Here is a 24,103-nt window from a genome sequence, read left to right on the forward strand (position 1 = left end):
AGAGTCAGGATGGTGGGTACTAATGATTGGATGATTAGAGGGGGATGAGGTAATTGATCATTGTGTTGGGTTTTGCAATCAGCCATGGCACCATCCTGTCTGGTCCAGTGGCCCTTGTCCCATGGCCTGGTGGCCTGGTGAGGTTGTTCTTGCTGGAAGGGCCTGGGGCTGAAACACATCTAAAGCTAAGATGTTATCCTTAGTCTAAGGTCTAACTGAAACCTATTGTTCTCATAATTATAGACCTAAGGCTAGGTTACAGCCCTAAGGCTTAATGCTTAAAAGAGCAAGCATCTAAAGGTAAAAGGATAAGAGCAGAAAAAGCAAGCGAGTCACAATGCTGTTATCTGGGCAAAACTAGCATGAATCAGAGGGAAAAAAACTATATTAAAGAAATGAAGTTTGTGTGTGGTTGTACTTCCTCTGGGACTTACTCTTTTTGGAGGTCAAAGACTCTAGAGTTCCCCCTTTTTTAGGGGTTTCAGACAGAGGGCATCTGTGGGCGCCAAGCCTGGCCAGCCCAAGGTCTGGCTGTGATCCAGGGCCTGATCAATCCAAGGTCTGACTGGCCCAAGGTCTGACCAGTCCAAGGTCTGTCTGTGATCCAGGCTCCCTGGTAGGAGTATGACCCTGATTAGAATGTTATATTAGCATAGTAATGTGTCTGCTTTTAACGTATGTAAACATTACTCAGCTTGTTGTATCACGCATGTGTGGCCGAATGCCACTACTGTTCTCTGACATATAAAATTAGCCCATGTGGCCCCCTGGGAGGGGAAGGTGAATAAGAAGAGGTGTGCTCCGCACAATAAAGTTGGTGCCTGCGTTTCATTGTCATGTCAACTCCTCGTGCATTCTTGTAACTGGGTGTCTCACCACCTAAGCCTTCCTTTATCCATCAGCTCCGAGCTGACACTACTCCTCTAAGCTGCCTCTCACGATTTTTCCTTATCCTTCGAATAATAAGGCTGTGCGAGGGCCCTCTTGTCACAATAATGGAGAGGTTCTCTCACACGCCCCGCACATTCTTCAAGCTCTGGGTGGTGTCCAAGTTCTAGTTCAACAATGCGCCACGTTCGGCGTAGCCTCGCCCCTTCCGTTCCCAGAGGGCAACTCCATGGAAACCAAAACATCACAACTCCGAGGAGGTATCGCGAGAGGCACTGCTGAGCCCGCGGCCGGGGAGAGGCGGAGCGAGGGCGGGAACGAAGAGCTAAGTGGGTGGAGTCTGGGCGCTTCCGAGGTCGGGGCGGGAGACCGTCACTCCCAGCAGCGCCCCCGCGTGACTGCGCTTTACATAATCGAGGCCGCGCGCGTCATAAGCGGCGTACTCCAGTCCAGACCGAATCAGAGCTGTCAGAAGCTCTGTGTTCCGTCCTTTCGTGCTTGATGGACGTCGAAATGAACCAGTGAACAGGCGATCAGCACTGCCGCACCCGCCCTGGTCGGGCCGCACCCTCCCGCCCGCCTGCCTGCTGTAGCCCGCTGCCTTCAGCCTGCCGCCGCCGCCGCCAGGTTGTGTCTCAGACTGTCAGATAAAGCGGCGGGCCGGGCCGGTGGGGTGGCGAGCACGGCCCGGGCCGGACATGGCGGCGCTCTACGCCTGCACCAAGTGCCACCAGCGCTTCCCCTTCGAGGCGCTGTCTCAGGGGCAGCAGCTGTGCAAGGTGCGCGGGCTGGGGCGGCGGCCGGGAGCTGGGACGCTGGAGGCGCGGCCCTAGTTCTGCGGGGTCGACCGGCGGGTCCCCCGAGCAGGGCGTGGCAGGCCTTGCCTAGCTGTGAAGCCGCACCGGCCCCGCGGGGTGCTGGCGCGGCACGTTGGGGCGTCCTGGACCCGGTCTAGGCCCCCGCGGCTGGCTTGTCCGGGTGCTTAGCAACCGCGAGGGATTGTACTCGGACCCCGTAAGGACGGGGTAGTGGACATTGGTTCCCCTGCTTAGCCCGAACCAGCCACGTTGGAGATCCTTCTTGGGCTGGCTTCCCTGCCACGGGGGTCTGCCTGGTTGCAGGCTGAGGGACCCCCTGCCCCGCCTAGGACTGAACTTTAGAGTTGGGTGCTGCCTGGGAGGAGTGTCTCGAACTCTGGCGCCTAACAGACACTTTTCATGCAGTCTCAGAGTCAGAGGTGGAGAGGCTTTTTAGAAAAGCCCCACCGTCAAGAGCACGAAGCAAAAGAATGATTTTTCAGCATCCAGTTGGTGCCCTTCGAGCCTCGTCCTAACCAGCTGATCAGTTTTTACCCCAGATGGCCTAAATTCTCTTTTTCGTTTAAGTTGCTTCATCTTGCTTTGTCAATTTAAGTGAATAGAAGAGTTGTTTGAGGCACAGTTAAGTCACCAAGCCAGCCTTAAAAATTATATTACAGTAAATATATATGTATTTTTAAAGAAGTTTTATATATATAAGCACTAATGATTTTAATCTAGTACTTTCATTTCACAAGTGAACCTGCTCAAAAATCACACAGTGGCAGTGGGAGAATTGGACTAGAATCCAGGGCTTCTGACTCCCAGTCTGAGGCTTATTCATACATACCTTTGTATTACAATTTATGACTACGTAGTTCCATATAAATTCTCACAACTCCCACATCAATACAGGGCAGTGATGTCAATATAACAGAGTAAAAAAAAAAGTTTTAAGTGACTCACTTAAGCACAGTGGCTATACTGGGAATGGTACCCAGGCCTATTGAGTATTGAAGGTTATTTCCATTTCTAACTGCCTTTTAAAATTATATCCTCATTTCATTTCAGGAATGTCGGATTGCACACCCTGTTGTGAAGTGCACCTACTGTAGGACTGAGTACCAGCAGGAGAGGTATAGTTTTCATTGAGCATGAAAGATGTTAATAAGTTTTTTCCTCTTAAAAATCTGTAATTGATTGCATTTCAGTGTGTACAGAACTGTAATCAATTGCATTATACACAGACCTGCAGTGTTTTGTTACAGGTGTAAATATTGTCCCTGGTTATGGATTGATGGCTTAAATTTTTAAAGTTGAATTTTTTCAGATTCTTGATTATTTTATGTTGTGGTTATAATCTTTATGACACAAAGAAACCGTGACAGTAAAACATGAGCCTCGTGTTTCAGTATGTTTATATACAGAGCTTGAAGAATTTACAAGCCAAAAGAACATGCTTTTTGAAATGTGACAGAGGTGACAATCCTGATAAAGGGTTTGTTAGTCCTAGTCAAATTTGAAATTCACTTGCCTTTACACTTGCCTTGTGTGAATCTCATTTTAAAAAGTGTGAAAAACACTTAGGTGTGAGTGAACATACCTCTTTGGGAGACTTTTCTATAGAAGCAAAGTGGTTTGTTGGTATAGTAAGTTCAGCTTTTGTAGAACCGCATCTGTAGGTGATAGTGCCTTTAAGCAGGGTGGGATCTATTTGCTCACTCAAACATGGAAACATACAGAATATATACTAGAAGTTTTATGTTTTAGCTTTTACATTTAGATTTAGGATCTATCTTGAGGTAATTTTTGTGTGTGGGGTGAGATATGAAGTTTGACCCTTAATTCATACCATACATCAAAATGAATTTAAAATGGATCATGGAAATAGTTTTTCTTTGCATGTTTTCTAAGATGTCAGGAATATTTATACATATTGATATATATCCCACTCCTAGGAATTGTATGATAAAATAATCACAAAATAACACATAGGCTGGATTTTTGTGTGATTTAATTTTTAGCTCCAAAATATTGTTTTAACTGTTCTTACACTTCAAGCATTTGTTTGTATCTTCCTTTGTGAAGGGTTAGACTGTTTGAAGGTATTTAGTTCAGGCATTTAGGTAATATTGTGACCTTTGGATCATTACAAAGTGAAAAGTCATTTTAATTTCTGTCAGTGCTTGGCTGCAAGAAAAATTGGAAATATTAACAAAATATTTGGTTATAGTATCTAGTTCCTCACATCTGGGAATTTCATGTACTTTTACCTATACAGGAGAGTGTAGACAGAGAAAGATCAACGTGGATAGTATCTCTGATTTTATATTCCAAACGCATATACTTAATCTTTACATCAAATTTCTCAGCTATTCATCTGAATTGAGGAGAATTAATTTCTTTTCTTCTAGTCCATTTCAGTCTAAGTATTTTTTTTGAGAGTCCTCTCCATATCTAATAATGTTCCTTACTGATACTTGGAGTTGTCATAATTAAAAATAACTCACTATTTTAAACCAAAGCTTCATTTTATCTGACCTAATAAAATTAATGACCACAAGATAACTAAAAAAGCTATTGGCCAGATACTCAACCTTCATTTAACCAAGTGTCCAGACAATATTTCACCTTGGAACTTAGCAATGAGCACATTCCTTAGGCTTAAGGAGGATTCAGTGTTCAGATGTTCCGAGTAAAACAACTTTTTTCTTACAGAAGCCTTGTGTCTTTTTTTTCCTTAACAGTAAAACCAATACAATATGCAAGAAGTGTGCTCAGAATGTGCAGTTGTATGGAACGGTAAGTAGGGTTTCTCTGTACCTACCAGTGAGTGCCCAGGTCTCTTGGAACCTTACATTCTGTGAACTATTAATATAATTACCATATTTTTATTAGAAGAACTAGTTATATGTAAATAGTTTGTCCTAAAAATTTAGTATTTGAGTTTTCAAACTTAGCTAATACTTAATATTGATGAGTTCTGTGTTTATAGTCACTATGTCAAGATTATGATTGTAATTTTCCTGGGAGGCTTCAGTAACCAGTATGGAAAGTGGAGAAGAAAGGTGGAGCCTATGACTTGATCTCATTGTTTGGAACAGTTCACTGTTCTTTTTGATGAATGATTTTTTTTCTCTCAGTGTTAGGGTTCAGGATACTGTGTTCTTTCAGGTACTTCTCCCTACATGTTTATATACTGATAATGGCAAGGGAGCCTTTTCAGCAATTTGGAAGTATTTGTTGGTTTCTCCAAAGAACTGGTTCTATTGAATTTCTCAAAAGTCCCAGCATATACACTAATAGGTTTTTTGTTATTTGTTTATTTATTTTAAAATTAATAGTCTTCCACATGAAAACACTTCACATAGTGTTAGGAATTGGGTTTCACTTGATAAATAAAAAAGGGAATTTATGAACTTGGGAATACATTTTTACCATGACTAGTGGACTATGTAATAGGAATCATTGCTTTAACAAAGGCATTGGTATTTTATAATATACTTATTTGACCTTTTTTTTTCCCATTAAGCCCAAGCCTTGTCAGTATTGCAATATAATTGCAGCATTTATTGGCAACAAATGCCAGCGCTGCACAAATTCAGAGAAGAAGTATGGACCACCATATTCTTGTGAACAGTGCAAGCAGCAGTGTGCATTTGACAGGAAAGATGACAGAAAGAAGGTAAATCTCTGTTTTTCTTCATTTTTGTTTCTTTCAGAGAAATTAAGGTGGGCCAATTGTTGTTAAAAAGGTATATATATTTATAACAGAAAGATTTTTCACTTCCTCTCCTAGTTCTGTTATTGACCTGAAGAAGATATTCAGTCTTTGTTTTCTTCATTTATCAAATGTAGACCATTGTATCTAACAGCTCATGAATTAGTATTTCATGAGAATCTGAATTATAGTGATCAGTATCCCACATAAATGAAGTGGTGTTGGCAGAATTCTTTAGAACTCTGTGAAGGAGAGATTGTAATTTAGCAAGATAGAATCGTATTACAAGTTTTCCCGTCTGGCTCTTTAAATATTTCTGTTTGTTGAAATTAAAGACCACAAGATAATGTAGAGGAAAGCTCTGTGTGAAATTATGGTACCTTGGTGGAATCAAAATGGTTCATATTCGTTCTGTTTAAAGCCCTTCAGTGGGTTCCAGCTGCACTTTGAATAAAATCCAAACTCCTTCCGTGGCCTGCATGACCCATACCTGACTCTCGGCCTCATCTGCCATCACACTTCTCACTTCTCACCTTGTTCCAGCCACACTGTCCACCTTTCAGTCCTTCAGACATTCCGGTCTCATTCCCACCTTTAGGCGGGCTGTCCTTTTGGCTGATACAGCCTTCTTCAGAGTGTCTTAACTGGTTTCTCATGTCACGTCTCAGCTCAGATGCCACCTCTATACAGAGACCTTTTACTAACTCCCTCAGTCACTCTATCACATTACCCTGTTTTATTTGTCTTCATAGCATGTAACATTATGAGAGATTATCTTGTTTGCTTACATGTTTGTCTCCTTCCACTAGAATATGAGCTCTTTGTCCATCTTGTTTTCTGCAATATTTCCATCAGTTTGGCACATAGTAGGTGCTCAATAAATATGTGCGTGTGCATGTGTGTGTGTATATATATATTTAGATTGATAAGAGTCATACTTTATTGAAAACTACCTTCTCTCCCTTTTAGTTGTCTTATCTGACATGGCCAAAATATTAATTGGAACTATATTTTCCATCTTATTGTTATTTATTGAGAAAAATTATGGTTTTCATTTTATTGAGCTATAATTGACATGCAATGTTATTTAAGTTTCAGGCATATAACATAATGATTTGATATTTGTATATATTGCAAAATGATCACAATAAGTCTAACCTTCATCATCATACATAGTTACAGAATTTTTTTTCTTCTGATGAGAACTTTTAAAATCTAGTCTCTTATCACTTTTCAAATGTGCACTACATTACTATTAACTATAGTGACCATCTTGTACATTACATCCCCATGACTTATTTTATAACTGAAAGTTCATGCCTTTTGACTTTACCCATTTCTCCTACTTTCCACCTCCGGCAACCGATTCTCTTCAACAAATATTTTTTGAATGAAAGAATTCGGTACAGAAACCCTTTTTCAGTACCCAGAGGTACTTTTCAAAGATGCTTAGGCTCTGAGGAGCTGACTCTTACTAACCAGATTCATCGATTTACAATGGGAAGATATAACTTTCCAGTTACCAGAATGCTCCTGTCTGCCAACCAAGGTACTTCTTCCTTGAATCAAGATTCTGGAGAAGCTGAATTAGTAATCAAGAGGTAGCATATAATAATAATTGGAGCACAAGCTTTGCAGTTCCCCAGACCTGGGGTAGCTGAATGGTCCTGGGCGGGTTCTCTGGTTATGCATCAATTTTATCATCTTTCCAGTGGGAATGACAGTAACTAGTTCACAAGGACGTAGGGAGATTTAATTGAGATGGGTATATAAAACACTTAATTTTGAGCCTAGCACATAATATAACTCCATTAATAGTACCTATATTATTATTAATTAAATTACTCTAGAATTCATTAAGTTTCTACTTTCTTAGTTACAATCCTACCTTAAGAGTTTGGATATTTTGAGGCTTCCTTAATCACATGTTCATAAACTTTATGAGGGCTAAACTTAGGGATTGAGGGTGGATAATCTGGACTCAGAATGCCTGGGTTGAAATCTTGGTCTGTCACTTATTTGTTGTATGATTTTGGGCAAGCTAATCTATCATTGCCTCAGTTTTCTCATTTGTAAATGAGGCTGATCAGATCTCATTGTCAGGAAAGTTGAGTTGTTCTATGTAAAGCCCTTGGAAAGGAATCTGGTGTTCGATAAGTACTTAGTGTTATTTATGATGATTTCTTTATGATACTTTAATTCTCAGAGGGTAATTTTATATTTTTAAAGTTTATTTTTGAAAGAGAGATCTTTAAATAAAGTGTCCTGTGGTTTAGTGTGCTATTTTTTTTGTTCAGTGTGGTTGCCTTGTTTTCAAACCCTTCTTCAGTGAAGAAAGCTCTTTTCTGAGCAAGGTCTTCCAGAGTGTTTTAAAATCAGGCCTTCAGGCCATATCTCATAACCTTGAAATGAACCAGCTTGAAGTTGGGTTTCAAAATTCATTTATGCGTTCATTAACCAATAATTAAATGCTTATCGTGTATCAAACACTGTTCTAAGTATTGGAAATACACTAATGAACTAAATATAAAAGACCTTATTCTCACAGAGCTTATATTCATGTGTGAGAGAGAGGCAGGTGAGAGCAAACAAGGAAATAAGTAAACATAAATATTAGATATAAGTGCTATAAAGCAATAGAATATATAAAGAGAGTGACTGAGGATTAGACAATCAGGAGGACCTCTAGGGAGTTAACATTTGAGCTGAAACTAGACTGATGAGAAGATCGCAGCCATGGTATCTCTGGAGGGCAAAGATTCCATAAAGAGGGACCAGCCATGAAAAGATCCTGAGGCAAGAGTGAGCTTGGCACATGAGAAGAACAGAAGGTAGAGTGAACATGAGAAAGAGAAAGGGAATGAGGTTTTAGAGGCAGGTAAGAACTACATTTAGGTCAGCATAGGCCTTGGTAAAAAGTTTGGATTTTATACTAGATACAATGAGAAACCCTTGGGTTTTAATGAGAGGTGAGATATAATCAGATTTACATTTAAGAAGCCCTCTTTGGCAGTTAGGTGAAAATGGTTTATAAGGACTTAAGAGGGGAATTACAGTGCTTATTCGGGTGGCTCTTGGAGTTGTGAGAGAGAATGGCTTTATTTGGGTGGAAGCAGTAGAGTTGGAAAGCAGTGGATAAATTCAGACTGATGGCCTTGCTAATGGGTTGGAGGGATGGGGTGAAAAGAGGATTTTGCTAACAAGATAAAAATACTTCAGATAAATAATGGTATGACCTACCCATGTTCAAGATGGGGCACAAGATCTAATTTCAGATGTGAAGATGAAACTTCCATAAAATATCAGCACACTTCACTAATCCTTCCAACAGCCTCCAAAGTAGTTTCTATTATCCCTCATTTTAAAGATGAAGAAATTGAGCCTGAGAGAGTGCCAGTGACTTATCTAAGTTCACACAGCTTGTAAACGGCAGAGCTGGACTTAGCCCAGAAGTTCTAGCTCCCATACCTGTGTTCTGTAGTACTCATGCACTGTGTTCCCTCTTTTTTATCTTTGTCTTCTGTCTTTCAGGTAGATGGGAAATTGCTGTGCTGGCTGTGCACACTTTCATACAAACGGGTCCTTCAGAAGACCAAAGAGCAGAGGAAACACTTGAGCAGCTCTTCCCGTGTCAGCCACCAGGAGAAGGAGCAGTATAGTCGACTGAGTGGTGGCAGCCATTATAACAGGTAACCCCCAGATGCATAAGATAGGACTAGAGATGCTAGTAGGTCAGATGTAATGCTCATACAATTAGCCATAGATGATACCATTTTGTATAAATTTTTCTATTCTTTTCTCTCTAGTTACTAGCCTATAGGAGAAATCTCCTTTGTTATATTTTATAATTCATGTCTTTTCCAAGGGCTAGGGAGACTTCCATGAGGGGTCAGAATTTCCTGACTTGATTTGTATTGTGTCTGAAAAGTTTGTGGAACTTACTCACAGGTAATATTCTCATCCTTAGAATGGGTTATCTCCTAGAAAATTGGACATTTTACTTTCTGAGGGATGTAGCTTTTTTATGCATGTTTAGCCAGGTGGTTGATGTTGTAGGTTCGTCTTGGCGGGATCCGGTCAAAGAGATGTCTTTTCTTTGTTCTCTTAAGCTTCCTTTCATGGTATTCTTAAGAGTTTTGGCTCTGCATTGAATCCTGCCTTTGCCAGGTTCTCTCTTGGGATCTTGGGCAAGTTTTTTCATCTGTAAAATGAAGGAAATAATAGTATTGCCTCATGGAGTTGTTGTGAAGATAAATTATGTAGTACATGCATAGTGATTAGTTTTATAACTGGTATATAGGAAGCATTCAGTACATTTTATTTACTCTTTGTTATTACTATCATTATAATTTATTTTGTTCATCTAGCAAACATTATTAAGTACTCTCATGGGCCACAGACTTAGCCAGGAATGCAGAGATGAATAAAAGAATCACGCTGCTCACCAAAAGTATCGGTCTGATAGGGAAGATTGACCCTACCTGTAGTCAGATCATTGTAGTGTAACTTGGTGGAACCATGAAAACGTTAATTCCACAGTGAAACATCGAGGGCCAGGCATAAGAGACAGTGGTAATTAACTGCCTTAGGAAGTCAGGAAAGGAAGTCTCAGAAAAGAGCTTGTGTTGCAGATGGATCTCAGGATAAGTCAGAATCATCGGATAAGGAGTAGGCAGAGGCATCCTAGGCTGAGGGAACAGCATTTACAAAAACATAGAGGGCGTGAAACAACACGGAACTCTGGGGAATTGCAAGTCCTTTTTGTTGCTGGAGTTTATGATTGGGAACTGGGGAATGGGAGGAAAAGGGGTTCCGTAGACTTGGTAAGAAACGAGTTTGATATTGGCATCAGTAAAAAAATTTAACCCCAATTATTATGGAGAATACACTGGAGGAAAAAGGGACTGGGGGCTAGTGAAGACGCTTTTTTTTTTTGGTCAGAGTCCAAGTAAGCGATGTTAACACGAGAACTTCACTGAGGCAGTGACACTGAAGATCAAAGAAACAGATTCAGGAATAGACTTTGGAGGGAGAATTAGATAATGTGATGAACAGATAGATGATTGGGAGCTGGGTGAGTAAAGGATAATTCTCAGGTTTCTTACTTGGGTGAATAGCTAGATCCTTAACTTAGAATATAGGACGGGGAGAAGAGAAGTTCAATTTTGAAAAGTTAAGTTTGAAGCATCAAGAATTATTTAATGGGAGCTTTGCCTAGAACTCAGGAGAGAATTTTGGACATGAGTCATTGGAAGCACATGAGAGTCAGTGGGAATAAAGGTTATTTTAAAATGCAGAGTCCTGTGGCCCTACCCAGAGTTTAATTTAAGTAGGATCTAGGATAGAGTCCTGGAATATGTATTATTTTATAAACATCCCAAATGATTTTAATGTAGGTGATCTGAGGAACATTATTTTCAACTGATATGATCAGTAGTTATTAAAACCTTTCTCTTAGATGGAGGATAAGAACATAAGTCAAGAAGCACTCAAGGATAGGGTGAATATTTGCAAACCATATATCTGATAAAGTGTTAATATCCAAAAACATAAAGAATTCATACAATTCAATAGCAAAAAAAAAAAAAAAAAGTAAATAATCCAATTTAAAAATCCATAAAGGACCCAAATAGATATTTTCCCAAAGAAGACATATAAATGGCCAATAGAAACATGAAAAGGTGCTAAAAACATCACTAATCATCAGGGAAGTATGAATCAAAACCACAATGAGATATCACCACAATAATAGGATGGCTGTTATTAAAAAGACAAGAGATAACAAATGTTGGCCAAGTTATAGAGAAAAGGGAACCCGTATACACTGTGAGTAGGGCTGTGAATTGCTACAACCATTGTGGACAACAGTATGGTAGTTTCCCCCCAAATTAAAAAAAGAACTACCCTGTAATCTAGCAGCAATAGCCAAGATGTGGAAACAACCTAAATGTTCTTCGATAGATGACGAGATGAAGAAAACGTGGTATATATACACTATGGAATATTATTCAGCTATTAAAAAGGAGGGAAATACTGCCATTTGTGACAACATGGATGAACCTGGAGGGCATCATTCTAAGTGAAATGAGTCAGAAAGACAAATACTGTATGGTATCACTTTTATGTGAAATATTTTTTTAAAAGCTGATTTCATAGAAACAGAAAAAGAATGGTGGTTGCCAGGGGCTGGTGGACGGGGAAATGAGAAAATGTAGGTCAAAGGGAACATATATTCAATTATAAGAAGTTCTGAGGATCTAGTATATAGTAGAGTACTATAATTAGCATGCTATTATGTACCCGAAAGCTACTGAGAGTAAATTTTAAGCATTTTCACCATAAAAAAATAAGAGTTAACCATGTGAGGTTGTGAACATGTTAATTATCTTGATCTTAGTAGTTTTTTTTTTTATCATGTATATGTATGTTAAAACATCACATTGTACACTTTACATATATACGATTTGTCAGTCATTCCTCCGTAAAATTGAGAGGGAGGAGGATGGCATGGTCAGTGGTATCAAATATTGAAAAGATGTCAAGTAAGAAAGGGTCTGAAGTATCCTTTGGGCTTAACAATTGAACATTTATTAAAGTGAAAGGGTTGTATACCAGTTTTAGAAGGTCAACTTATTAGGGCTAAAACTGATTTTTAGACTCCTCGAGCCTAACAGAGATGTAGTGAAGAAGATCTAGACTAGGAGTTCAGATATGTCAACCTGGTGTCTGATCTTGCCTTTACTATTAACTAGCTGCATATCCTTGGGTAGATCAGTTAGTGTTGAAGAGCCTCAGTTTCTGCAAAGTAGAAACAATACCTTGTATATACTTCACAGATTAATGAGGTATGTAAAACATTGAATGTAAAAGTACTTTTTAAACTGTAAGAAAGATTATACTTATTGACATTTTATTGACTCTGTTCTCAGAGTTATTAATAAGGCATGTAGTAATTAAGGCTAAGAATTTTAGGGGTCTTTGGAAAGAAACTACCCATGCACCCAGTATCTATGAAATCAACACCTTGGTGGATTTTAATAATCAAGAATAAATAGCTTTTGCATAGAAGAGCTATGATATTACATTGGTCCCATTTGACACTTTCATTGGGATGTTTTATTCATCTTTGATTTCTAATGTGTGTGTCTCTGTTTTTTTCGTTAAAAGCCAGAAAACACTTTCTACGTCTTCAATTCAAAATGAAATTCCAAAGAAAAAATCCAAGTTTGAGTCAGTCACAACCAATGGAGACAGGTGAGTCATTTGAAAGACATACACAGTTCCTGAAACAGTAATACATTTTAGGGCATGCTTTGGAACTAGTCTGTGGTTGTCAGTGAACCTCTTAGGGGCACTACACTAGCCACTTGATATCTTATAAACAAGCAACACTGTTATTTTTTTATAATTCTAATCTTGTCTTTACAATATAAGAACATGTTATTGGATTTAATAACAATCAAATTCTGCAGTCCACAAATAACTCCACACTAATTCTAAGAAGTCAGTAGTTGGATGCTTTTCATTGTGATCTGTGCCTGTACGTAGCCTCCTCCAAGCAGGGCAGGGGTCAGTCTTGAGGGGCAGAGCAGAGGCATATTGGAGTTAAGGCAGTATTGCTCAGTCCAAAGGCTGATCCATGCTTCCTTAGCCTGCTGAAAAGACAGCCCAATGCAGATGCTGGATCAGGAGAGAATGAGATTCATTTAAATATATATATATTTTTTTTATTTTAAACCTGTCTAAATGCATATTTTTATTTTTTTTTCATCTCTCCTTCTCAGCAATGCTTCTTATGAGCTGCTTTGTCCTAATACCCGGAGTGTCTCGTCTATGTTGGTACAGTGGATTGCTTCCCAGCAGAGTCTTGGGGCCAACCACTTTTTTGTTCCTCCAGGGCCCAGCAGCCTGAAGTGAGATCACCTAACACACTCTTCCCTGAAATCCGTGGAATCATTTCCATTCTGAAAATGCCCAATCTCAGTTCTCCCTCCTAGCCAGTGGTGGGTTTGGGAGCAGATCAGCATATAAGTTACCAGGGCTGAATTTTGTTTATTTAGGGAGGTATAGAATCTGTAAAGTTTACTCTTTTCTGTTTCTTTCTTCATTAACTTGATTTCACACTCTGCAAAGATGTCTTTTTTGACAATTAGTATCACTGATTTAAAATCTTTTAAATTGAACCTTCTGGAAATGCTTAACTTAGATATTCAGATTACAGGGAGGAAGGAACCGTAAAGCCCATCTTTCAGGTCAGCTTTGCTATTCTCCGAGCGACTAGCCTGGCCAGTCTTAAAAAAGCGAATGTGGTACAGATTGTCCCATTAACTCTGCCAGGTGCATGATTCTACAAAACTACCTCGAGGAGTGAACCTTTCAGAATGCCCTGTTTTATAAAGGCCTAAGTGAAGATCCACACAGCCTTTAGATTCATCATTTCTGTTTTGTGTTCACTTATGACCCAGGCTACATTTGAATGACTTGGAAAAAGCTCATTCATATTCTTTAGTTTAACCAACCCGTCCTTAAAGCTTACCTTCTTTTAGCTTATTTTGTTCTTGAGATACTACAGCTATTCTTGCTGTCCATTACTATGTATACATCAAGCAAAAACTTAAGCTTTCTGTTCAGAGTGTTTTATTGCATCTGGTCACTAGCAGTGATTGTTTTCCTCAAGTAGAATGCTGGTCCTTAAAACTTAGGTACATAGCCTTTCATAATGTCCTCCGCAAAAGATCTTGAAATGCACATGCTAATTTAAAAAAATAATTTACCCTAATAACTTGAAAATTTGGAAGATTTTTCTGCTGCTACAAAAATTATTTTCATATACAAGTTCCACTTGAACGTTCCTGCATTAGCAATCTTAACAGTCTGTTCCATGAGTTTGCATTTCTTTCTTTCAAACGTTCATAGCACAAGGTAAATTACATTTTCTCTTTTCGTATTTTTTTTCCTTGCCTTTACTTCACTTTGAAACATTCTGACAAGCCTTTTTTTGACAGTCCTTTTTTAATGTCATGCAAACCAAACCTTTTTTTCTGAATATCTATCTTTAATTCAGTTCTATACCAAATGTTACCAAGCTCGTTTCTGAACAATCTATTGTTGTAGCTGCCTCCCAGTTTTTAATTAATTACGATCCACTTTCCTGGTCCCAGTTTTAAAATATTCACCTACCTTTAAATTTATGTTCTTATTCCTTAGTTTTTATCCCCTCGTGTCTTCTGCAGGTTGAACTCTAACAGTTTCCATTAACCTTTCTATACTACATTCTTTTCTCATTCATTTTTTAAACATTGAGACATATTTGAGTATTTTTTCTCCTTTTTCTTTATTCATTAGCCTTCCATATTGTACAGAGAATGCATTACTTTAGTTTTTTTTAATAAAACCATTTTAAAACCATTTATCTAATGGTTTTATACTTATAAAACACTTTATTTTGTTTGTTTGTTTATTTATTTTAGTATCCTATAGAATTAAGAGCCTCCCTCATACTTTCTAATTTGTTGAAATTGTAACAAAAAGTTTTCAATTTGAGGAAAATCTGTGTTCATTTCTTACTTTCCTTCCTTGAGAAAATATATCACCTACTTTTTGATCATGTTTGTTTATTGTTCTATTGGCAATTAAAAGCACTCTCAACAGTGGGTAACACCCAGCTACACCTTGTGGTTTATTGTTTCTAAAGGATATTCTTTTCTTTGTAGTTTTATTTCTCTATTTTTTTCTTCTCCATTTTCCATGCAGTTTTTCCCCAGACCTGGCTCTAGACTCACCAGGTACTGACCACTTTGTCATCATTGCCCAACTGAAGGAAGAAGTGGCAACTCTGAAGAAGATGCTGCATCAAAAGGATCAAATGATTTTAGAGAAAGAGAAAAAGGTATGGTGTAGTTAATGCCTCTCAGGCCAGAATGATTCGAGGGTAAGATATGTGGGATAGGGCGTGATGCTAAAAACTCTATTTAACTGATATTTGTTGGGTACTTACCATTGATGCTTTGAGAGAGATCCAGTGGTAAGGTTGGGAGATCCTGGGGAGAGGTTTGCTGTCTGCCAAGATGACTCATGGCACTGTATTACTGTAATGAATCTACTTGAGTCAAGTGGGTTTAGAAAGTTGATTTTTCTCAGTGTTTGGAGGGAGCTTCCACTTCTTAGGGAGAACTCATGTTAACCAAGCTTACAGAAATAATGTATAAAACTACCATGCTCCCTCATAATTCACAGTGGGGCACATGACTGAGTACTATTCTTCTCAGCATGAGCTTCCTTGGAAGGTTGTAATCAGAAGTGCTGAATGAGCAAGGAGTTGGGACAAGAGGAGGTAGTTGTGTAATTGGAATTTTTAATGCTCTCAGGCTAAGAGAACCTGATGCCTCCATCTCTATTATTGGGATGGCCATGTCTGTGGGACAGTAATACTGAAAATATGTGGGCCAGGTCTCCCTCTTCCCTGGACAATGTTCAGGTAGGCCTTCCTTCATGGCTCTTGTGTCACTTTGCTTCCATTGCTGACAACTTCCTTCCTGAGTGACCCACCCTTTAAACATGTTACTATCTTCAGTAAAGTCTTATTCTGGTCTAAGAGTCATCTTCCCTCTTTAAGGGAACTTTTTATATCCTCGTTCTGACTCATGTTTAGTATTTTTATTTTCAGATTCTTAGTATCTCATGTTTGCCTTAATATATTAATAATAATAATAATAGCTAATTTCTATTGGATGTGTACTACATGCCTGACTCTATTATCTAAGTGCTTTATATATTAACTTATTTATCCTCATAACAACCCTTTGAGGTAGGAATTATTATCATCATCATTTCACAAATGAAGAGTACCCCCAATATTTTTCCTCTTAGAGTTCCAATCTCTTCAACTAGCTGTTTTTTTTCTGAGGCAGTATGTTGTCTCGTGCCAAGTTTGGAATGCTATGATTCATTCCAAAGGCTAACAGACATGTATTACATTAAAACCTTCGCATACTTTCTTTCAGTCTAATTTCTACCTCATTTTACAGATGAGGAAATGGACCCAAAGAAATTATATGATGTGTACAATTCACACAACTAATAAATGCAGAACAAAGGAATGAACTCAAGTTCTTCTGACTATACCATTCTTTCTACTGTAGCATGCTTTCTTCTTCCAGTGAGGTGGAGATTCATGGGAAGAGACCAATATTCTTTTTTTTTTTTTTATGCCTACAGCATTCAATCTTCATAGGTGGTCTCCCATCCAAGTACTAACTGGGCCCGACCCTGCTTAGCTTCCGAGGTCAGACGAGATAGGGCGTGTTCAGGGAGGCATGACCATAGACAAGACCAGTATTCTTTCCACTTTATTACATGACTGTCAGGTGAAAGCAGACCCATGTATATTTTCTTCATGCACTAGAGCAGAATGGCAATAAAAGATTTTTGCAAAATAGAGACAAAACGAACACTTATTTCTACTGCTTTGAAAATTTAGGGTCTTAAAATGACGAAAAACAAATAGATTGTTCCCTATAACTTTGAGGCTCATGGTCATACTCCTTGGCTTGGAACACAGGCTGTCTTGTGCCCTGCCTATCTCTAGCCTCATCTCCTGCCAGTTTCCATGCTCATCGGTCATCTGAACAAGCTCTCAGTTGTCTTATACTCTCTGCCTATGCCCATGCCGTTCCTTTTGCTTGGTTGCCTTTCTCCTTCCCTCATCTTTCAGTTGCTGCTTGTGCCTCAAAACTCAACTCACATCTCATTTCTGATTTATTTCTTTTCTGTGCTCCTTGAATAGCATAGTCAATAGAAGAAGGCCTGGGGTTTGAATTCTAGCTCTGCCACTTGCTAACATGTATGATCTTGGCCATGTTACTTAATCTTTGTAAGCCTTGGTTTTCCCATCTATAAAATGGGGAAAATAATTTAATCCCACACAGGGTTATCATAGTAATTGAATGAAGTAATATAATCATTTTGCCTGGAACAGGGTAAAAAAATTCAGTAAATGACAGCAGCTGTTATTCTCATGGTTTCTCTCAAACCATCAGTCAAATTGCATCATAATCACTGATTTATTTGGAAGTAGGTATTTGGAGGTATACATTCAATCTTTAAAACGTGCTAATGGTTAAGTATCAGAAATATTACTTCAGGATTTTGTATAATTTTCAGGAAATCTTTAGAAAAAAATAGGATATGGAATTCCCCAGCTTTGATTTAGGTGTGGATCTTCAGGAGAGCCCTGGATTTCATAAACCGTTTAACTCTCTGATACCAAAACATTTTCCATTGCACAGAAATTTCTTCTGGTCACTCTGCCTTTTTCCCCTCAGATCACAGAATTGAAGGCTGATTTTCAATACCAAGAATCTCAGATGAGAGCCAAAATGAACCAAATGGAGAAAACCCACAAAGAAGTCACAGAACAATTGCAGGTGACTCTGATTATTTTATGTGGTAACTCATGTGTATTTAGCTGATTGTATTTTAAGTGATCATCTCTTAGATTGTTTTTCTCAAAGTATTGACAAATTACATTAATCTACATTATAGATATCTTTTATTGTTTCACTCTTGGAAGTATTCTGACCTTTTCTCCTCAATAACAGTAAAATTAATAAATGTGTTCTTTGATTTCGGATAAATCAGATGTGATTCCAAATGTCTGAATCAAATGTCTGCCACTTGCTAACATGTATGATCTTGGCCATGTTACTTAAATCCTTGTAAGCCTTGGTTTTCCCCTCTATAAAATGGGGAAAATGATATTATCCCACACAGGGTTATCATAGTAACCTGTTTATCCAGTGCATTAAAGCACTCCATTGTTTGTTTGTGTTGCACAAAGCATCCTTTTATAACAGTGAATCCCAGGAGATTGAAGTACAACTGATTAACCTCCAGTGAATACTTTTTTCCCTCTGAACCTGGCCCTAGAGTTTTCCGTTAGTTTCTACCTCTGGAATTTGTTCATCTCTTCCTGACTGTCTACATTTTGTCCACCTTAACAAGTGCATGAAAAACATATCCTATCCTGTTAAAACCTCCTTCTTGCACTGTTTTTTTTAAGGCCAAAAACAGAGAGCTCCTGAAGCAAGCAGCTGCCTTGTCCAAGAGCAAGAAGTCTGAGAAGTCAGGAGCTATAACCTCTCCATGAGAGACCACAAGGAGGCTCCCAGCAACAGCAAATGGATTCCTGGGTTAGGGTTGGCAATTTGGCTGTTCCCTGGGAACTGCAAGCTTTCTTAAGAAATTTCTATTTTATTACAGTTCTCCTTTGTGTGATTGCAGTGGGCTGAATGGAAACACCTGGTTTGTGCTGTATTATGACTGCATGCTTGAATGTTTGGGGTTTTAAGCTCTCTGGCTTTCTTACTCTCTCATGCTCCCAATTCTCTCTCTCCCCTTCCCCCCACCTTCTCCCAGTACTATTAGCTTTGTCTCTCTCTTAGTACTATTTTTTCCTTCTTTTTTGTTTTTTTGTGGTGGTCACTGCTCAGTGTTATGTGCAGAATGATTTTTTTGGGTCCATCACTGCTTCCTGCCATACCCATGAGCAAATAGTTCAGCATTAACTCCATATCACTGCCACCCTCTGAACTTTGAAAACTGCCACCTTAAGACTTCATACAATGGATGAGGCTTTCTCTCTCCAATAAACCTTTTGCTTCAGGTTATACTCTTGGGTTTTTTTCCAGGTATATTATGTATGAACTTTGTACTATGAAGCCAGAGTTTTATTTATTTTTTAAAAAAAGAAACTTTCTTGATAAAGGAATAATGGTAGCCTAGCTTGTTCTTGTAAAAGTGATGCCTCTTAAAAAAAAAAAAAAGTCCTAATCTAGCTTTTAGTAAAAGAATCAAATCTTCTCTTTCTTGTTACCTTGGAGTCTTAAAAACTGATTATTAAGGTGAAACAATTCAATGCATACGTGTGGAGTTAAGTGCCTTTTGGAGAGTATTGGAAGAGCATTGAAGAAGATACTTAAGGGAGGTAGCGAAGATTTGAACAGTCTGTCTTTATACATAAGGGCAGAAAGAAAGGTTGTCCAGGTTGTACTGGACACTTTCCTTCCCCACCCCTTTCCTAATTGTTTTATGTGACTGATTTTAAATTCTTACACTGCCACTTCTTTTTTGAAAAAAAAATATCCTTTACTTACTTACATCAATTGTCATACTGGGCCATTGTCAGAGAACATTTTTTTTTAACATGAGCACATTCAAAATAGGATAATGTTTGAACTACAGAGCATTTAGGGGAGGGGGTCAGCACAAGCGGCTCAAGTATGAACTCTGAGTCTTCTTTGAAGAAATTATATTACTGTACCTTATCCCCACTCCCCTCACCCAGCCCAGCCTGGACACTCCCTGTTTTTAATTGAAATGTATTGAAAACAGGTGCTTCAAGAAGCAGCTTGGCCTTAGCCAGAATTGTTTGTGTCCTGTCTTCCCTTCTTGACCCAGTAAGCACATGGAGTTATTTTCTAGGAGAGAGTATAAGTTTGCATTTCTAGCCATACTCTCAGGTCCTCTATGTGATGTTTTTTTGTGAAAGAAATTAGAGATGTGTAGTGTGCCATGAAACAGTAAAACCAATTACTGTGGAATCATTAATCAGGAAGGTATTCAAGTTAGAGGTAATCATGAGGGCAGATGACATTTGTACCTCAGTCTACCAAAATTGTAGCAGTAAGCTTAACTTGCTAGGCATTTCCTAGGAGCAAATGCTTATAAATTGTGATAACATTCTAACAAGTGGAGCCATGCACTTAATGGGACAGAGATGTGGAAATGGGTGGCTTCCTTCTGATAAGAGAAACAATGGACCACGTTGCTTCTGTATCATTTTAGTAGGGGATGTAATTTTCCCTTCTAAGCAAGGGAAAGGTCAGTGCTAAACAGTTTTATAACCTTTTGAATGAGAAGCTTTTAGGTAAAGACAAACTGTCATAATATTTTTCAGATGCATATACATTGTGGGGAAAAGAGTGAAAGAAGTTACAGTTATGGTTTTTGTTTTTGTTTTTAATTTTAAAGACTTGAGAAATTCTGTTACATGAAGTGACAATATAAAAACATATTTAGTTTTATACTAAATCTTTTTTTAAGGTCCTGGCATTTAATATAAAGCAAATCCATGCATTTTCTAACTTTCCACAAGTTATAAAAAGGGAAGGAAGAAACCTCTGTCTTGAAATTTTGGTTTTTAAAAATCATGACACTGTTTTACCATGATCTCGAGTAGCTAACTTTTGGTAACACCTTTTGTTTATTTGTATGTTTGTAATAATGGACATTTTAAAACATAGGAATGTTTTGGTTTGTACAGACTTTGACAAATGTGTGTTAATAAAAATTCATATTGACTCAAGTATAATTGTTGGAGGGATTTTTTTCTCATTTATTTCTTGCTGGGTCACAAATAAACATATCCCATTATTTTCTTCAAACCAGAATACAGTCAGTTTGTCTTGTTTGTTGACTTAAAAAATTAAAAGTCTAACTGTGTTAATAGGGAGTTTTATGTTTACATAAGAATAAACTCATTCTTCTGTGGTTTTATTTATGCAATTTAAGTGCTTTGTTATAAGTGCTGTGCTAGGCAATGAGGATACAGCAGTGAAGAAAACAAAGTTACTGTCATGGGGCTTCCATTTGGTGGAATATTAGACACCACCATTGTTTCTTGATTTTATATTTGTCATTGTTATTCAGAATATAACAGGATGAATCTTAATAAGGTATGGGTAACAAGTTCAAATGCTATTTCAAGGAGAGGAATGTGGTAGTTAGAAAACTTGGTTCTAGTAGGTTTTAAAAATAATGTGTCTTTTAGACATTGTCACTGTCACATCCTGATCATTGACAACTTATTTTCTCTAAATAAATGAAGACATTTTATTTTGTAGGTGCTATGGTCTGAATTCTCCCCAAAATTCATCTGTTGAAATCCTAACCCCAAAACATAGTATTAGGAGGTGGAGCCTTGATGACATAATTAGGCTCTGCCCTCATTAATGGAATTAGTTCCTTTATAAAGGAGGCTCCAGAGAGAGGCTCCCTTGAACCTTCTACCACTTGAGGACACAGCGAGAAGGCACTGGCCATGAACTAGAAAAAAGGCCCTTGCTATAATGTAACCGTGCTGGCACCTCGATCTTGAACTTTCCAGCCTCCAGAACTGGGAGAAATTTCTGTTGTTTATGAGCTGACCAGTCTGATATTTTGTTACAGTAGCCTAAACAGACTAAAACAGTATGCTATGTTTATGACCACCTTTATTGTGTGTATTACCTTAATTTATACATTTATTCAGCCTTATAAAACACTTTTTAAGAATAATATAGTATAGAGAAACTTAATCAAGTTCTTCAGGAAGGTCTTGAACCATTTTAAATAACCCTCATAGTAATTTAGTAGACTTTGGTTTCATCCTTTGCAGTTTGAGACCTTGCAGTATAACTATCCTCAATTGACAGCCAGCAAGGGCCATGGTGGAGGTGCCATTTTCTGGAAGGCTGAAACCACTGGGAGTTATAGAGTGTTCTGATTATTTTTCCTGCATAACAAACTATCCCAATATTCGGCGGCCTAAAATAACCATTTAAATATGCCTAAGACTCTGTTGGTCAAGAATTTCAACAGGGCACTGTGGGGATGACTGGGCTTCGTTCCACAATGGCTGGGTCCTCAGCTGGGAAGATTCAAAAGCTGGAGGACACCTAATGGGGCTGGAATCATCTCTCTAAGGCTTTCCACTTGTACATTTAGTACCTAGGCTGAGATGACTGAAAGTCTAGTCATGCTCACTGCTATCTACAAGCACCTAGATAAGGCCCCTCTGTGTGTAGTTTCGCCTTCCCCAATATGGGGATTTCTATAATGGCTTAGGACTCCACTAGAGATTCAGTAAACAAAACTAAAGCTGCATTACATTTTCTGATCTGTCCTCAGAGGTCACATCTTATTTATGCAGTACTCTATCTATTAGTTGAAGCAGTCAGAAGCCAGTCCAGATTCAAAGGGAGGGGACATAGATCCCTTCTTTTGATGAGAAGATGAGGGTGATGAAGTAGAAGAGCATGTGGGATGGAAGCTATTGTGGTGGTTATCTTTAAAAATATGATCTGCTACATAGGGAATGAATTTTGGAACCAAACAATCCAAAAGAGCAAGGCAGAAACTGCAAGTCTTTCCATGGTCTACATTCAGACATCACACTCTATCATTTCTGCAATACCCTGTTGGTTACAGAGGTCAAATTACCAACACTATTAAATGTAGAATGGGAACACTCAGGTGGATTCGTACCTGGAGGAAAGAATCATTGGGGTCCATCCTTCAGGCTGGTTAACACATTGGCCTCTGCCCTATAGGATTAATAACTATGTGAATCTTTGGATTTTGAAGGCAGGAATGAAAGTTGCCATTTTGGGGACAGTAATTCATATTTCTTAGCTATTACTAGAATCAATAACTACTTTGCTTACTACCAGCGTTTGCTAGACTATCACTGTAGCTGATTATCAACTCTACTTAAAAAGTGAGTCTGTGTCATGCTATGGTTAGCTCTGAAGTCAGACTGCCTGGGTGTGAGTTCTGTCTCTACTTACCTTAGAGTTGTGAGAATTAAACAATATACCTAGCAGTCTTTAGAAGGTGCTATTTTGTAAGCTATTATTATGCAGATTTCCATAGAATCTACATTTCCTGTTTCCTGAAATGGAAAGTAATAGAGTGACAAATTAGAATGAACATGTATGTTCACTAGTTTTTTTTTTGCTTCCATTACTCTATCCCAAGATCACTTTTAGGTCACTGGAACACTTATACCCTTATATCTTTTTCTTTGAACTCCACATTACCCACTTCATGCATGCCACATCATTGCAGTGATCTTTAGAGTGACATCTTTTTAAAAGTTTAGTATGATATAAATTGCATACAGTAAAATTTACCCTTCTCAGTGTGTAGCTCAAAGACTTTTGGCAGATATATGCAGTTGCGTAATCACTACTATAGGACATTTCTGTATTAACCCCAAAACTTCACTTTTGCCCCTTGGCAATCAATCCCCTTTTCCCTACTCCAGCCCTTGGCAACCATTAATCTGACTTCTATCCCTATGGCTTTGCCTTTTTCAGAATGTCATACAAATGAAGTCATCTATAGCCTTTCATTTAGCATATGCTTTGGAGTCTCATCCATGCTGTTGCATATTCAAGTAATTTATTCCATGTTTTCGTAGTTTGTTCCTTTTTATAGCTGAATAATTTTCCATTTGTGTGGATGTATCACAATTTGTTTATCTATTCAACTGATGGGCATTTAAGATATTTCCATACATTTACATACTGGTCTTTATATGAACATGTGTTTTAATTTCTCTTGGGTAAGTAGCAGTGGGATTGCTGGATTGCTGGATTGTAAATTTACATTTAATTCGCTAAGAAACTAACAAACTAATGTGGCTGTAAAATTTTTCATTCCCACTAGCAATGTATGATGAGTGTTATTTTTTTTTTTCAGGCCTGGATTTTATTTTTATTTTTTAAATTTATTTCAAATTATAGTTGACATGAGTGCTAATTTTAATGGCAGCTTTCTTTGCAATGGAAGTGAATTTCTCCGTTGACCCTTCCCTACCTTGCCCCAGAAAGCTTGCCATATCGGTAGTAATGATACTTTGTTTTCAAAATATAAA

The 24,103-nt window shown here is 38.2% G+C and overlaps 1 protein-coding gene and 1 pseudogene across 2 annotated transcripts; one reads left to right on the forward strand and one right to left on the reverse strand.

The window, feature by feature from the left end:
* Window positions 1–1,475: 1,475 nt before the first annotated feature.
* On the forward strand, window positions 1,476–20,770 carry FAM76A (family with sequence similarity 76 member A). Of its 2 annotated transcripts, XM_016132125.2 has the most exons (10): window positions 1,476–1,667; window positions 2,757–2,821; window positions 4,433–4,487; window positions 5,218–5,370; window positions 8,938–9,095; window positions 12,574–12,660; window positions 13,191–13,319; window positions 15,160–15,295; window positions 17,730–17,831; window positions 18,467–20,770. In XM_016132125.2, the coding sequence occupies exons 1-10, from the start codon at window positions 1,587–1,589 to the stop codon at window positions 18,551–18,553; spliced, it is 1,053 nt and encodes a 350-aa protein (XP_015987611.2). In that variant the 5' UTR covers window positions 1,476–1,586; the 3' UTR covers window positions 18,554–20,770. The 2 variants fall into 2 exon arrangements, with proteins under 2 accessions (XP_015987611.2, XP_015987612.2); XM_016132126.2 differs by lacking the exon at window positions 13,191–13,319 and having other exon boundaries at window positions 1,485–1,667.
* Window positions 16,615–16,733, reverse strand: LOC118604086 (annotated as a pseudogene).
* Window positions 20,771–24,103: the final 3,333 nt, after the last annotated feature.

The sequence above is a fragment of the Rousettus aegyptiacus genome, unplaced genomic scaffold, assembly GCF_014176215.1.
Source record: "Rousettus aegyptiacus isolate mRouAeg1 unplaced genomic scaffold, mRouAeg1.p scaffold_m13_p_1, whole genome shotgun sequence".
Lineage (NCBI taxonomy): Eukaryota > Metazoa > Chordata > Mammalia > Chiroptera > Pteropodidae > Rousettus > Rousettus aegyptiacus.